General features: G+C 43.6%; 1 protein-coding gene across 1 annotated transcript in view; it reads left to right on the top strand.

The window, feature by feature from the left end:
• The window catches only part of LOC116481476 (RNA polymerase-associated protein LEO1-like), a 30,353-nt gene that overhangs the window by 2,152 nt on the left and 15,578 nt on the right, over positions 1–12,623 (top strand). Inside the window, exons 3-9 of the mRNA XM_032174165.2 lie at positions 4,038–4,132; positions 5,161–5,306; positions 6,334–6,418; positions 7,663–7,757; positions 8,643–8,777; positions 10,346–10,484; positions 11,634–11,817. Coding sequence (XP_032030056.2) covers positions 4,038–4,132; positions 5,161–5,306; positions 6,334–6,418; positions 7,663–7,757; positions 8,643–8,777; positions 10,346–10,484; positions 11,634–11,817 — 879 coding nt within the window. The remainder of the gene's footprint in view (positions 1–4,037; positions 4,133–5,160; positions 5,307–6,333; positions 6,419–7,662; positions 7,758–8,642; positions 8,778–10,345; positions 10,485–11,633; positions 11,818–12,623) is intronic.

Below are 12,623 nucleotides of genomic sequence, written 5' to 3'. Positions count from 1 at the left end.
TATTAAGCAGAGGAGGACATGTATCCTTCAAAAGCTGTAGGCAGGGCCAGGTGTGATGGCTCACGCCTGTAATCGCAGCACTTTGGGAGGCCGAGGTGGGTGGATCACCTGAGGTCAGGAGTTCAAGACCAGCCTGGGCAAATGTTTTTTCCCCTCCATATTAATATGTAAGGACAAATAGAAACAGTTTGCTTCTACTTTTTAGACCAATGGCACCCCTCATTAGACCAGTGGTACCCCTTATTAGACCAATGAAGCCCCTTTGGTCTGAGGCAACAATCTTGCCTCACAGCTACATGGACTTACCTATAATACTTTGCATATGGAGTCTGCAAAAATCGTGACCATCTTTATGTTCCCCATGTCACACTGGTCCACTGCATCGATGACATTATGCTGATGGTATCTGATCTGATGAGTAGGAAATAACTGTACTTTAGATGCCTTAGTAATCAGCGTGCAAACCAGAGAGTGGGAGATAATCCCCATCAAAATTTAGGGGCATGCCACCTCAGTGAAGTTTCTGGGGAACTAATGGTCTGGAGCATGTCTGGATAGCCCCTCCAAAATGAAGGATAAGGTGCTGTACCTTAAACCACCTACCAGTGCAAAAGAATGCTTGGTGGATCTTTCTGGATTTAGGAGCCAACATACGCTTTATTTCATTATGCTACTTTGACCTTTTACCAAGTAAGGCAGAGATGCTACCTGTTTTAAGTGAGGACCAGAATAAGAGACTGTTCTGCAGTAATTCCAGGCTACAGGGCAAACTGCTCTTCCACTTTGGCCTAATAACCCAGCATATCTGATAATGCTCAGTGTGTCTGTGGCAAGTATCAGTGCTGTCTGAGCCCTGTGGTTAGAATCAGGAAGAGAACTGAGTACAGGTCTCTAGGGATTTGAAACATCCATGTCCTCTTTTGTAGACAGTCCGTTTTTTTTTTTTTGAGACGGAGTCTTGCTCTATCCCCCAGGCTGGAGTGCAGTGGTGCGATCTCGGCTCACTGCAAGCTCTGCCTCCCGGGTCGACGCCATTCTTTTGCCTCAGCCTGCCGAGTAGCTGGGACTACAGGCGCCTGCCACCATGCCTGGCTAATTTTTTTGTATTTTTTTAGTAGAGATGGGGTTTCACCATGTTAGCCAGGATGGTCTCAATCTCCTGAGCTTGTGATCCGCCCGCCTCGGCTTCCCAAAGTGCTGGGATTACAGGCGTAAGCCACCGCACCCAGCCTAGACAGGCCCTTTTAACACTTAATCATGGAACATCAAGTAACTACATAGGCTGAGATTCTCAGAATGAACTGGGCATTTTCTGTCCCAGGACGCCGTTAAGATTGGGCATATGTATGGCAGTCTTTTACCAATCTATCATCTCGGCCCAATGAGGTCCAGAAGGCATGAGAAGGTTTCTTGTTTAGGTGGCTCAGGCTCCCTTAATTCAGACTTACTGAATTGCCTCTTCTATCGCCTTCTCCAAAAGCAAAAAGCCTGGTTTCAAATATCCTCAATTTATTTACTCTTTTGTTTAGTCCCCAGTATGCTAAAATGATTACGGCTATCTTCTCAGCCCTGGGCCATACACAGTGGCCATGCAGGCCAAGTTCCCATTTAATTTATAGCTCAAAAAGCTCTACTCATATCGAGAATTAAAAAGAGTCTAGTACTCAGAGTTCAAGAAAGGGGCAGCAACTGCAAATACCTTAAAGAAAACACCCAAGAAACTCCAACTGAATGAAATACTATATGCTCTTGTGTACTTTGCCAAATGATTTAAGATTTGACACAAATTAGGCTGGGTGTAGTGGCTCACACCTGTAATCCCAGCACTTTGGGAGGCCAAGGAAGGTGGATTACTTGAGGCCAGCAGTTCAGGACCAGCCTGGCCAACATGGTGAAACCCCGTCTCTACTAAAAACACAAAAATTAGCTGGGTGTGGTGGCAGGTGCCTATAATCCCAGCTGCTATGGAGGCTGAGGCAGGAGAATCGCTTGAATCCAGGAGGTGGAGCTTGCAGTGAGCCAAGATTGTGCCACTGCACTCCAGCCTGGGCGACAGAGTGAGACACCATCTCAAAAAAAAAAAAAAAAAAAGATTTGACACAAATGTGGATAAATATGGACAACATAGGCTTCTATGAACATTCTTGCACAGTGCAGATACATTCAGTGTTGGGCTGGTCCTGAGCAGCACTGTTGTCAAATGCTGTTACGCACTCTTTCTGTTTTGGTTCAGAATTTTGCTCCTTTTTTGCTACGTATTTCAGCTGGCAGCCCTGGCAGGTGCTGGTTAACAGATGTCTTTGTTAGAGAGCCACAATCACAATCAAAGCTACCATCAAATATACTTTGTGACAGCTTGGGGGATTAAAACAAGGGAAAAGAGTCAGCATAACTCCATTGCAAATGTCTTTTTCTTAAACTTTATAAAATTGTACAAATTATGCATCTAGCTATTCACTAACTTGCTGACTTGCAATTTTTTTTTTTTTTTTTTTTTGAGACGGAGTCTCGCTCTGCATCTCAGCTCACTGCAACCTCCACCTCCTGGGTTCAAGCAATTCTCGTGCCTCAGCCTCCTGAGTAGCTGGGATTACAGGCATGTGCCACTACACCTGCCTAATTTTTGTAAGTTTGGTAAAGATAGGGTTTCGCCATGTTGACCAGCCTGGTCTCAACTCCTGACCTCAGGTGATCCACCCGCCTCAGCCTCCCAGAGTACTGGGATTACAGGCATGAGCCACCACATCTGGCCATGACTCAGACACTGTAACTAGGAAGACAGCCCTAAGCAATGGTGCTTTTCATGTTCTAGTAATGCACACATTTTGGCCCTGGCTCCTGATACCACAAGTTTCTTTTGCGTACTTAGGCTCACTTATGGATGCATCACTTTTAAAAGCCAGGAATTTAGGAAAGGTTCGTAACATTTTTATAGAACCTTAAACTTTTTAAAGGGTAAACACTAGTAAAACTTCTCTAAAGAACTGGTCCAGCACGGTGGCTCAAACCTGTAATCCCAGCACTTTGGGAGGCCGTGGCGGGTGGATCACTTGAAGTCAGTAGTTTGAGATCAGCCTGACCAACATGGTGAAATTCTGTCTCTACTAAAAATTCAAAAATTAGCCGGGCGTGGTGGTGTGTGCCTATAGTCCCAGCTACTCAGGAGGCTGAGGCAGAAGAATTGCTTGAACCTGGGAGGCGGAGGTTGCAGCGAGCCGAGATCGCACCACTGTACTCTAGCCTGGTTGACAGAGTGAGACTCTGTCTCAAAAAAAAAAAAAACAAAAACAACAACAAAAAACAAACAAACAAACAAAAAAACATAAAAACATATCACTCTCAAACTGAGCACTTACAATAAGCATTTACTATTATCATGCTGATTCTGAGGATTAGGAATTCAGGAACGGCTTCACTGGGTGTTTCTAACTCAGAGTCTCTTGCAGGCTGCTGTCAAGATGTTGGCTGGCACTACATTATTGAAGGGCTTGCATAGGGCTGAAGGATCTGTTTCCAAGATGGCTCACGTGGGTTTTGGCAGGGGCCTTAGTTTTTCACTATGTGGGCCTCTCCATAGGCAGTTTGAATGTCCTCACAGCATGGCAGGTGGCTTTCCCCAGAGCGAGTGACCTAAGACAGAAAGAGCAAGACAGAAAAGCCAGTGTCTTTCATAGCCTCATCTCGAATAGAGGTTGTATTCTATTGATCACATAGATCAATCATGACACAGTGTTGGAGGAGACCACACAAGGGCATGGAAACCAGAGGCAGGAATCACTAGGATGGGCAGGAGCCTTGAAAGCTGGCTGCCACCGTGATTACCTTTCACCCACCAACTCTGCCTCCTCCTTTCTCCAAAGACACACTAGTTAGTTAAGCTTCTGAGAACCTGGCTTAGGGAGCGAGTTTGAGGTTGGTTTAATGGAGATTTGGCTTATGAATCTTTGGACTATGTTGAAGTGGTGGACCAAGAACTAACTGTGTAAAGAACTTTAGTTGGAAAAATTAATACTGTGCATTTCCCCCCAACACCGAAGATCCTAGTGGGACCATGGATCTGTTTGGAGATATAGATGACATTTCTTCTGAGAGTGATGAAGGCAATCAACCACCTATTCCAGGACAGCTGGTTGTAAGTACAATCACCAATATCAACCAATCCCATTATTCAAAGCTAAAAAAGAAAGCTCCAGAGGCTGATGAGTCTCTCTCTCTCATGTTGAGAGAGGACGTGGATAGCTGAACATCTGATGAATAGGTGACTTTCTTAGCTATATTGGGAATTTCTGGATATAAGAAGGCACAGAAGGAACTACTGAGAATAAGCGTGATGCCAAACTTTAGGGGCTAGACTAATATAAAATAATATAAAAATATAATATATAAAAACCTTTGATTTAAAGATTTTTCTTATTCAAGCCTATGACAAGAAGCATGAGCTCTGCTGATATTCTTTGATTTTAATAGTTGCCTAGTATTGATGGGGTGAATAATTTCATACTTCTGTTGCTGAATATGTTATGCAAAAAAGTCAATAAAATACTTTTTTCTATTAACGTTGGCTAACAGATCTTGTTTTCCTGTGTTTTATTTCTGGTTTTTTTTGTTGTTGTTGTTGTTTTTGAGGCGAAGTCTCAAAGATTACAGGCATGAGCCACCGCGCCCAGCCTGTTTTGCTTTTTTGTAGGTATGAGGTGAGGTTTTAGGGAGAAGCTTGTAAGAGTTGCTGTTTTATCCCTAAAGTGGAGTGTAAATTTACTTCCCGGCCAGGTGCGGTAGCTCACGCCTATAATCCCAGCACTTTGGGAGGCCAAGGTGGGCACATCACCTGAGGTCAGGAGTTCAAGACCAGCTTGACTAACATGGTGAAACCCCATCTCTACTAAAAATACAAAAATTAACCAGGCGTGGTGGCACGGGCCTGTAATCCCAGCTACTCAGGAGGCTGAGGCAGGAGAATCGTTTGAACCCGGGAGATGGAGGTTGCAGCGAGCCGAGATCATGCCACTGCACTCCAGCCTGGGCGACAGAGTGAAAACTCCGTATCAAAAAAAAAAAAAAAATTACTTCCTATCAAACCTGCATCTGCCTAGTGCAGAATGAGTAAAGCTAGCACATTTCTAATGTCTTCAAGCTCTCACCTTCTGATACCTTTCTTAGGATGAACATGGAGTGCCTCAGGACCAGCAGGAGGAAGAGCCAATTTCTGAAACCATAATAGAAGAAGAAATTCCCAGTATCAACTCTGATTTAGGAAATGAATTGTATTTTGTTAAACTACCCAAGTTTCTCAGTATAGAACCCAAGTAAGAGGACTTATTAAAATTTTCAAGATATTAAAAAAATGCATAGAATATTTTTTCTTATTTATCATGAGTTGACTAATCACAAAGATGGGAGATTTCTCATATAACTTTGAAAAAAATAAATCTAGGATGTGCTGTGGTAGAAAAATGAATCACTGGTGAGAGAGAATTTTAAAGCTAATAATTTTTGTAGCATTTTGGCACTTTCTTTTACATAAACAGATCACAATGGATGAAGGTGTTTTTCACTAGTATAGAGTTGACAAATCAGAAAGTAAGAGTGAGAAAGTCTGCTAGAGAAATCACAAATGTTCTGGCCAGGTGCGGTGGCTCATGCCTGTAATCCCACCACTTTGGGAGGCTGAGGCGGGCAGATCACTTGAGGTCAGAAGTTTGAGACCAGCCTGGGCAAAATGGTGAAACCCCGTCTCTACTAAAAATACAAAAATTAGCCAGGCGTGGTGGTGCACACCTGTAATCCCAACTACTTGGGAGGCTGAGGCATGAGAATCTCTTAAATCCAGCAGATGGAGGTTGCAGTGAGCCGAGATTGTGCCACTGCACTCCAGCCTGGGTAACAGAGTGAGACTCTGTCTAAAAAAAAAAAAATTACAAATGTTTAATGCAAAAGCCATTGCGAATCTAGAAAAGACAATTATTTTGTACTACAAAATAGTGCCAGTGGGTATGATTCACTAAGGTACATGCATGCAAGCTCTTGTGCTTAACACATTTTCTTAAAAAATAAGGGAAGACCATGTGTTGCCTATACTTTGGAAGACATATTTCATCAAATAACATTTTGAATTGTTAGTTGCATTTGAATTTCATTTCAGGCAATATGTTTTAGAAACAAATTTCAGAAAGCATGATAATTTGCATACTTCTTTGAAGGTTTACATGAAGTTATTTGTCTACTGTGATTTTTGGAAACACATGAGGGCACATTGTAGGGATGATTAAATATAATATTAATCATATTCCTTACTAAATATGGCTAACATGATGTTAAAAACACAATTTTTAGACCTTTTGATCCCCAGTTTTATGAAGATGAATTTGAAGATGAGAAAGTGCTTGATGAGGAAGACAGAATCAGGTTAAAATTAAAGGTACCATCCCACACTTTATTCTTTTTTTTAAGTTTTTCCTTTAATAAAGTAAAGCAGGGATGACAACTTGAGACTTGAGCTTGGGAAATCCTCTTATGTTTCTTGTTCAATAGCTCTTTAGACCTAGGAATTAAACACCTTTTCAGAATATTTTTACAGGAGGAGGTATGTGCCCTTTTTTATCCCTGTAGAATTGTCACTTCCTTCTTTTGGTTGCAGTTATGCTTTTTTTGACATAAGTAAAGATAAAAATTTTTGAAAATTGTTAGCTACTTCCTTCAGGATAATAAGGTATATGGAATTGCCTCCACATTTTACAGTGGGTAGATCCTGGCAATTTCCCACAACAGAAATGTCTCGACTCTTCATGGATATTCAAACCATGCACAAAAGAGACCTTGTCATTAGGTGGTTCCCTCTTGAAGGGCTGGGACGGCAAAGCACTACCAACTGCTTTCACAGGCATGTTGTTCTTCCTTAAGGGGGTTTCCTTTAAAACAATTTTTTTTTTTTTTAATTTAAAACTTTTTTTTTTTTTTGAGATGGGCCTCGCTGTTTTGCCCAGAATGGTCTCAAACTCCTGGGCTCAAGTGATCTTCCCACCTCAGCCTCCTGAGTAGCTGGGACTACAGGTGCACACCACCACACCTGGCTACAGGATTTCCTATGAGTTTCTACCAGGGGCCCCAGTGGTATCATTGGGCAGGGGAAATTGTTGTTGTTACTTTTGTGACTTGGAGTTCACCATATGGGTAGAATAAATTTAGACTCAAAAACAGGGCAAAGCACCGATCTCATGTTTTAATTTTTTGTTAATTAGTTGTTTATTCTTTTTAAAAAATTGTAATTTCATGCCCAGAGCTTCCCTGTCTCACTAGGCGAATGAGGCACTTTTTAGCCCTTCTTTCGCTGGCTTCTTTCAAAGCCTCATGCTCTCTCCTTCGGAGTTCTTCATGTGTTTTGTTTGATAACACCTCTGGCCTGCGTCCTACTTAGCTCCTGCTTCCACTGCTATGAACTGGAGCTCAGAAAAGATTTAAAGAAAATGTCTGGTTAGTTTAACCAACATCTCTAGGTATTTGTAGCAGGTTGGTTTCAGTTTTGCTGAATCAATTAGTTTTTGTAAGCTTCTTCTATCATTACCTATCAAGTCTTTACACATGATTATAAATCACTTGAAGAAAGAAGAACATTTAGTTAGCTAAACTGGTTTAACTAACCAATGCCTCTGGGTTTTTAACCAGGTAGAAAATACCATAAGATGGAGGATATGCCAGGATAAAGAAGGAAATAAAATTAAAGAAAGCAATGCTCGGATGGTCAAGTGGTCAGATAGAAGGTGAGCATAAAATGCCTGAAAAATACTGACATACCAAGAGGCAGGCCTGGGATGAGTGAGGTTTTCGTTGTAGAAACTTCTTTTGGGATCATTTTCTTTTTTTTTGAGACAGACTCTTGCTCTGTCAGGCTGGAGTGCTAGAGTGCAGTGGCGCAATCCTGGCTCACTGCAACCTCCGTCTCCTGGGCTCAAGCAATTATTCTGCCTCAGCCTCATGAGTAGCTGGGATTACAGGCATGTGCCACCACGCCCAGCTAATTTTTGCATTTTCAGTAGAGATGGGGTTTCACCATGTTGGCTATGCTGGTCTCGAACTCCTAACCTCAGGTGATCCGCCTTCCTCGGCCTCCCAAAGTGCTGGGATTACAGGAGTGAGCCACTGCGCCCAGCCTGGGGTCATTTTCACTAAAGGATTTACAAAAATCTAGGTGTCTGGAATTACCTAGGAAACCTGAGAGAGGTAAATAGGGTGGAGGTCTTATAGCTGTGCTGGTGGAGACTTCAGAAATGAACTGAAGATGTGACAAAAGCCATTGTGTCTACCTTACTGATGTGAAAGACTAAAGGTAGCTCCCATTGGTGAGATATCAGACATGACAAATTGATATTTTTGAAAACTTGTTTCTGCTTTGCTAATGAAGTGGTAGAGATTTGTAAAATTACAAAACAATTATATTTCAAGTTAAAAAGAGGATAGATTTTTACCACTTTTTACTTTGGAAGGAGACAGGTTATTTACACCATCTTTTCTGCTTTTCCTGTGAATTCAGTATGAGGACAGGATCTAGCAGTTCCATACTATTTTAAGCAAAGTTCACAGGGCAGAATGGAGTCCATAGGACTCATTAAATATCCACCCTAATATTTGAACTGTCTCATTTCCAGCATGTCCCTGCATTTAGGCAATGAAGTGTTTGATGTGTACGAAGCCCCGCTGCTGGGCAATTACATCCACTTGTTTGTAAGAGAAGACACTGGTCTACAGGGACAAGCCGTCTTTAAATCCAAACTTACCTTTAGGTAACTATTCACACCGACATGATTACTTGCATTTAAGGAGCAACAAAGTAGAGATAGGACAACTCACCCCTGGACCATGGTCTGGTTCTCATACACCTTTTTCAAGTTTACTCCAAGCTGCTATTTGTCAGGGAGCCAGTTCATCCTATCACAATTCCCAGGAGAGTGATTATAACCCTGAATGTAGGTATGTTAATCCACATTGATCAGTATACTTGGAAAGAAGCCTGCAGGATTTGTCCTTGCAGCTCTGCTGCTCAGCAGGTCCTTTCCCCGGAGTGAAATTGACCTGGGAAGCTAGGCCATCATCAGAATGGTGTTGGTGTGTGCCGGCAACAGACCCGGCAGGCTGGGCTCTCCCCTCACCTGAGGCTGATGCAGCCTGTGCCTAAGCAGTCAGATATGGGGCCAGCTAAGCTCACCGTTGTGGCCCCTTCTCCATGCCTTCCCTCTGAAGGACACAGTACTGTTGATTAGGAGTAGGCTTTCCTCCAGAGGTGGAGTACTTAAAAGACAAGTGCTCTTTTGGGGGACATGGAAGTTTTCTAAAATCAGATAGGGGTCATGGTTGTAAAACTGTTTAGTTGTATACTTCAATGAATGGATGTTATAGTATGTAAATCATATTCAGTAAATCTGTTGGTCTTTTTATAGACTATAAATAGGGACAGCTCTGAGGTTATGTAATCTTGAGGAAGGGTTGCAATCGCACTAATTTCTAGCTTCCTTATCTATAAAATGGCAATAGCAACATCTACTGCACACAGATGTTGTATCAATGAATTCAAATAACACACAGAACATCACACAGAGACCTGGCACAAGTGGTGAGTGGTGCTCAATCCAGTCTCTTAATCCTCTCTCCTAGAATAGCATCCTAAAAGATGCATGATTCTGAGCTTGCTTTTTTTCACCGTCCCCTGTGCTCCACACTGCGATAATATTTGACTGCCTGGCACCACCTCATTCTGGACGTCCCATCTCTCTGTAGCCATGCTCTCTCTTCCAGAGACTCCCCTAAGGATCATTCTCCTCCCCTCTGATACACGTAATTAAAGGCTGCCTTCCTGTAGTCAGGAAGACATTTCTTTCCGCCCCAGGACTCCTGGTCTAGCTGTATCATCCCCCCAGGCTGTTATAAGGCCCCTGTTGCTACTGTGACCTGCCTCCTTGCTTTGACTTCCAATTTTTTCCAGATGAAGAGACTCATTGTTAGTTCTCTAATTGTCCCTTCTGGCATCTGCATCTTTCTCTGGGAACTGAGATTTCATATTCCTTCTCTTCTCCTCTCTCTGACTGCAATCAGAGATATTCTTTGTAAAAGACTTTGACGTTGCCACCTACCTCTCCTCACTTCCACTGCACTCCCACTTTGGCCCGGTCAGCTTTCCCCAGGAGGTGGGGCAGAGGGAGGAGCTTGTCAGGAGGCTGGAGAAGGAAGAACTGTGATCCTGCCTCCTCTGTCTGCTGAGTGTGAGGTCCTCGTCCCCGGGTGTTTTTGCTATCGGTATGATTGCCTCCCAATGTTCTTAGTAACCAATGAGACATTTTTGTCCACTTCCTGGCAGACCTCACTCTAGAGACAGTGCCACATACAGAAAGATGACCCTGCCACTTGCTAATAGAAGTTCAAAGACACAGAAAATTAGAATCTTACCAATGGCGGGTCGTGATCCTGAAGGCCAACACACAGAAGTGATGAAGAAGGTATGTTTGCTAAGCTTTATCCTGGGACATTTGGGGTAGTAAGACCAATGTTTTCCAGAACATTAATTCACCATTTCTTATTGCCACTGCTGTTTTATTTCTTGCAGTTATCAGGGAACCAGCTTAACCTTCTAAGTGTGTAGTTAACCACAGTAATGTCAACGGCTGCTGGTGAGACTACCAAACAAAGGACTCTGAAATCTAGAAAACTGATGATTTAAAAAAACGTAACCTTTCACAAACATACATTGTGAACCCCATTGTGTGAAATGCCAGGCAGATTTAAAAAAATGAAGTCTGCCTTGTGGCTCAAGAACTGTCCCCTAGTAAGGCCTCCCCATTCTGTCATTGGAGCTATGGGGAGCTCTGGGTTGAGGGGTCAGGACAGGCATATCTGGGAGCCATGGGAGTTTGGTGGAGCCTGGGCAGGTCAGGTGGTTGCGGCTCAGGGATGAACAGAAACACCCTCTGCTGCTCCAGGAGGTCAATTCAGGTGGGTCGCTTCTCTCTGGGCCGAGTGGCAGCACAGAACAGCAGCACAGCTCTGGAGGACAGGCCTGTGCCAACAGAACACCAGCAAGGCTCTGGAGAACAGGCCTGTGCCAATGCCAATCGAGCCGGTTAGTGTCAGGGCACCCTTCTGCTTTTTTTTGAGATGGAGTCTCGCTCTGTCGCCCAGGCTGGACTACAGTGGCATGATCCTGGCTCACTGCAACCTCTGTCTCCCAAGTTCAAGTGATTCTCCTGCCTCAGCCGCCCAAGTAGCTGAGGACTACAGGCGTGCACCACCACCTCTGTCTAATTTTTGCATTTTTTGGTGGAGATGGGGTTTTGCCATGTTGCCCAGGCTGGTCTCGAACTTCTGACCTCAAGTGATCTGCCCGCCTTGGCCTCCCAGAGTGCTGGGATTACAGGCGTGAGCCACCACACCTGGCCCCTTCTGCCTCTTCACCCTTGCATTGCCTTCACACCTGCAAACCAAAGGATCCACGTGGAGTAACAGAGGTGTGGTGGGGAAGATGGTACCCCAAAGACACATGGGACAGCTGTTATCCTGGACTAGGCATTATGTGTTCTTTATGGTAAAAGTAGATGCAAGAGGGCACAAGTTTCTGTTTTAGGCTGAAGAGGTTATTTGCTTTTTTACAGAAAGAAGAACGCTTGAGGGCTTCCACTCATCGGGAGTCTCAGGCAATCCATCTGCGGGAGAAGCACTACAAGGAGGGGTCAAGTGTCTCCTACCAGGACCCTGGCAGTGACAGTGCAGAGGAGGAAGGCAAGGACAGCTTCAGCCTGGCTGCTATTAAAAATTATTATCAAGGTGAACTCCAAGGTGAGTCAGGTATGGAGGTCACATTTCATCATTTCAGGGTGGCAGTGCCTGCTTTTGCTCTGGCGAGCTCTTACTCCTTGTCCTACTATTTACTGAGGACAAAAGTACGAAGGCCTTTTTGTTTTTGTTTTTCTTAGGGCTACTCTCCCACAGAAAAGATTAGCTGTGAAAATATGGCATCTGGCCAGGCACAGTGGCTCACGCCTGTAATCCCAGCACTTTGGGAGGCCAAGGCAGGCGGATCACCTGAGGTCAGGAGCTCAAGACCAGCCTGGCCAACATGGTGAAACCCTGTCTCTACTAAAAACACAAAAAATTAGCCAGGCATGGTGGTGGACGCCTGTAATCCCAGCTACTCGGGAGGCTGAGACAGGAGAATCGCTTGTACCCAGGAGGTGGAGGTTGCAGTGGGCCAAGATTGCACCACTGCACTCCAACCTGGGCAACAAGAGCAAACTTCGTCTCAAAAAAAAAAAAAAGAAAGAAAAAGAAAAAGGAAAACATGGCATCCTCCAAATAAAATCAATTAAACAATTTATGTCCTTGTGGAGGGAAATGTATATAAGGCAGTTCCTCTGCTTGTATAATTAAAGACCCAATATTTAAGCTTCACAGTTCTTAAAACTGATGTGTGCATATTTAAAAGTGATCAAATAACCTCTCTGAGAACAAAATCTCTCAAATCTAGTCATTTCAGCATGTCTGAAAGTTCTATTTACCTTCCCGCTGAAACTTTTAAAGAAAGTTGACTCCTTCAGGAAAAATGTACAGTGGAAAGTAACAATATTTGGCAGAAGAAACACTGA

The sequence above is a fragment of the Hylobates moloch genome, unplaced genomic scaffold, assembly GCF_009828535.3.
Source record: "Hylobates moloch isolate HMO894 unplaced genomic scaffold, HMol_V3 SCAFFOLD_14, whole genome shotgun sequence".
Lineage (NCBI taxonomy): Eukaryota > Metazoa > Chordata > Mammalia > Primates > Hylobatidae > Hylobates > Hylobates moloch.
The sequence above is the reverse complement of the archived record's forward strand: the minus strand, read 5'-3'. Positions and strand labels throughout refer to the sequence as shown.